Source organism: Cyprinodon variegatus, unplaced genomic scaffold (assembly GCF_000732505.1).
Source record: "Cyprinodon variegatus isolate N-32 unplaced genomic scaffold, C_variegatus-1.0 Scaffold1235, whole genome shotgun sequence".
NCBI classification, from domain to species: domain Eukaryota; kingdom Metazoa; phylum Chordata; class Actinopteri; order Cyprinodontiformes; family Cyprinodontidae; genus Cyprinodon; species Cyprinodon variegatus.
This window is the reverse complement of record NW_015151688.1, coordinates 181,818-185,894: the sequence shown is the minus strand read 5'-3', so window position 1 is coordinate 185,894 and position 4,077 is coordinate 181,818. Positions and strand designations below refer to the sequence as shown.

Below are 4,077 nucleotides of genomic sequence, written 5' to 3'. Positions count from 1 at the left end.
ACTGATGACATTGTTTAAGTTAAGAAGAGGATTAGTCTGTTTTTAGGCTCTTAAATTCTAACAGTGTGACATGATGGTTCCTGAACTAAGAAATCTAGAGATTTTTGTTTATTTATTTTTTGTACAGATGTACCAAGACAGGAGATGGTGAACAAAACCAGACAGTTATCAGTTTGGTTCTGACCCATAATCAGCCTTATTCAATATAGCAGCACTCTTTAATGTGAAAGCTGTTACTGAGTGAAGAATACCCAAAGTTAGTTATTGGCTATCATGTTGCTGAGCCTGATTCTGATGCTGTTTGTATGAAGTGAAGTCTTTTAAAGGACCAACATCATGCAGGAAAACTGGTTTGCTATGATAACTGTAGCCTGCACAGAAGACTGAATTCAAATCTAAAATACTTTATTAATCCAAAAGGGGAATTTAAAATAAGATAGTTTCAGTTAAATGCCACATATGTTATTCAAATTAAACTATCTCCCAAACACAGCTTAGAGGAAGTGGGAGAGTATATGTAGCTGTTTATGAGGATGGATAGAAAGGGCTTACACACCGCTGTCCAACAACATCTTGGAGCAGGCGGTGCGTCGGTGCAGACAGCTGACATAGAGAGGAGAGCCCAGGTGGGGGAGCTGGTAGTCTGGATCTGCTCCATGAGACAGAAGGGACTCCACACACTGGCTGTTTCCTTCACACAGGATGAAATGATGATTATGTTACAGACAGACATAGAAAATACTGTTTCCTCTGTTAGCTGGAAGAGGACTTCTGTCCTGGTGACCTGTGATGACCTATGATGATCTGTGTACTTTCTGGACATCTGTTTGGAAATAACAACGTTAAATGTAACTGTTAATACAACGAGAGGGTTCTTTCCTTTCTACACTCTGTGAGAAACTTTCCCTCTGGAATTAAAGAACCGAATTAAAAGATCCAAATAATTAGAAACATCACTTTAAATGAGCACAGCATGGATCCATTGAATTCAAAATCTGTTCACTGTACAGCATTCACACATTCTGTGAACACTCACTAGACAGTTTATTGAGTTCACCTGTTCAGTGTTTCATTAATGCTAGTAGCAAATCTCATTGCAGCGTCTCACCATTCAGGCATGTAGTGAAAAGTCAGAGAGGGCCTTCAGAGCCTGCTCAGAGAGAAAACTCAGTGAGAGGCAGTGCTGAGAACCAAAGTACCGCGCTGATGTCAGAGGAAGGTTCAGGATAAAACCTTTAACCTTTGAAGGCTTGAAACCACGTAATGAACAGGACAGACAAACAAACGTGGAGTCCTACAACCAAAGAGGTAAAAACCACACCATTGATTCCATCACTGGCTGCACCTGTTAAAAGCAGCACTGCGTAATGTTTGGCCATCTGGGAGCGCTAGACCTGTAACTACCAGGTTTAGCGCCCCTGGAGGCCACTGGCGGCACTGCACTGTAGCTAAATCAACCAGTATCAGCAGACTGAGAAGTCCTGGAGACCAGGAAACATTCACCCTCTAGATCAGGCATCCCCAAACTCGGTCCTGGAGGCCCCCTGTCCTGCATGTTTTAGAGGTTTCCTTGCTCCAGCACAGCTGATTTTAATTGAAAGCTAATTAACAGGCTTTTGCTCTACTGCAATCATTATAATCAGCTGTTTTAAAGCAGGGAAACCTCTAAAACCTGCAGGACAGTGGGCCTCGAGGACCGAGTTTGGGGATGCCTGCTCTAGATTAAATACATTTAATCAGATAAGGGTCAGAACTAACAACACCTGTTAGCTTAGTTAACTCTCAAGTTTTAGAGCATCTCTCACATAAAGCCGTACGTTAGCATTCCTCTGAGATAAATCAAAGCACCGTTTAAAAACGCTTTTAACAGCACAAAATGTCTCCCAGCACTCACCTCATTGGTAAATAGTCTGACGGTATGTCATAGCGACATATGCTGTAATTTAATGAAAGTAAAGAAGTCTGAAGTGTTACACATATTTCATTCATCTTTATTATTCAGTAACCTAATATGTTCCTGCATTATATAATATGAATGATATGATAGTTAAATACAGCGGACTCAATAAATTGTTCCAATATAATTATGTGCTTCCTTTTCAAATTCAGCATATTATTAAATAAACTGAAGAGTTCATTAATACCACGTACAGTTAGAGCGTATTTCCCAAAATCACTAGACCCAGCAGAATCCCACTTAACAATGCCACATGTAGATAAGATATTTACTGCTATCTTAGACAACAATAAGTTAAGTGGATTAATGGTTCAGCATATTAGTGATCATTTTCCAGTCTTTGTTGTTAGCAACAATTTCTATATAAAAAATAAGGATAAAAGTAATCCACAATTTAGAGGAGTAAGAACAGAGGAATCTCTCCAATCTTTCAAAAAGGATTCATTGAAACATAACTGGGAGTCTGTTTTGCAAGAACATAATGTCGATATAGCATATGATAATTTTTCTGAATATCTGAGTATTATACAATAAAAACTGTCCATTAATAATATTCTCTCATAAAAACAAATACTCAGAAGCTCCATAGATCACAAATGGTTTACAAAATGCCTGTAAAAAAAAAAAATGAATAAATTATATAGAGATTTATTAAGGCATAGGTCTTTGGAGAAAGAGAACAAATATAATATAAAAATAAATTAACTGTTATAATATGAACAGCAAAACGGGATTATTACAGTAAATGATTAGATAGAAATAAGAAAAATATCAAAGGAATTTGGAATGTATTGATTAATTTTATCTAGAAAAGCTCGGGAAAATTAAATTCTGCAGTTTTTTGTAAATAACGATGATAATTTTAAGGAAATGAATGATGTTGTACATAAATTCAATAAATATTTAGTGAGTGTGGGACCCAAACTGGTAGAAAAAATCCCGCATCCTACAACAACTGGAGCTCTGAATGAAACATTAATCAGTAGAAATCTTTATTCAATGTTTCTCACTGCTGTGAGAGAAAGGGAAATGAAAGATATTGTCAATAAATGTAATAACAAGAGGTCAACTTACTGTGATGGCATTGACGTGACAGTAATCAAGAAGGTAAGTTATTCCAATTTATAAATCCAGTGACATACACCATTTCACAAATTATAGGCCTTTTTCTCTACTTTAACAGTTTTCCAAAATTTTGGAGAAATTATTTGTGGATAGATTAGATAGATGCATTAATAAACATTAACTGCTTTTTGAAAGTCACTATGGATTTAGATCACAAAGATCTACAGCAATCAGTCATTGAATTGATAGAAGAAGTCACCAGCGCCTTATATAATAAGAAATCTGTAGTTGGTGTATTTGTTGATCTAAAAAAAGCTTTTGACACAATAAATCACAAAATATTAATTAAGAAATTGGAGTGTTATGACATCCAGGGAGTACTACTGCCCTGGATGAAAAGCTATCTAAGCAACAGGCAACAATTTGTGCAAATGGATGACTGCCAGTCATTGTGCTTGGACATTGTTTGTGGTGTCCCCTAGGGGTCAGTATTGGGTCCAAAATTAGTTTTCCTTCATATTATTGTCATCTGCAAAGTTTCTAGAATACTTACTAGGGGTGTAAATCACATCCATCATGGCGATTTAATTCAGTATCGATTTTCTGACCCAACAATTTCATTATTTTCAATACTCAAGAATACACCACGTTACGATTTGATTAATTGTTTGTTTTTTTTTTTTTTTTTTACCTTTTTTACCTCAGGCAAGACAATGTTTCAAATTTGAAATAAATCAATGAAAGCTGTAATATCATTATCCGTTTTTTTGAGAAACAACAGCAAATAACAGAAGTAGAAAACTTGTACTCCACCTATTCCTATTAAAACCTCATTAACTGAAAAATAATAATGCCCCTGCGTTATAGATTCTAAAAGGCTTTGCATCAAAAAATACTGCACAAAATCAGTGCAATGAGTGCAATGCAATACCTCGGCTCCAGACGTCCCCGCCCCCTCCACAGACGCTCCGCTGCACCTCTCCCAATTCGTTGTGTTTTTATGACCAAAATGGCGGAAAACAACTCGTGAAGTTTGACCCGCTAGAAGAGCGAGG

At 36.7% G+C, this 4,077-nt stretch overlaps 1 protein-coding gene across 1 annotated transcript in view; it reads right to left on the bottom strand.

The window, feature by feature from the left end:
* Positions 1-548: 548 nt before the first annotated feature.
* The window catches only part of asb5 (ankyrin repeat and SOCS box containing 5), a 21,590-nt gene continuing 18,061 nt past the window's right edge, over positions 549-4,077 (bottom strand). Inside the window, exon 5 of the mRNA XM_015401589.1 lies at positions 549-691. Coding sequence (XP_015257075.1) covers positions 549-691 — 143 coding nt within the window. The remainder of the gene's footprint in view (positions 692-4,077) is intronic.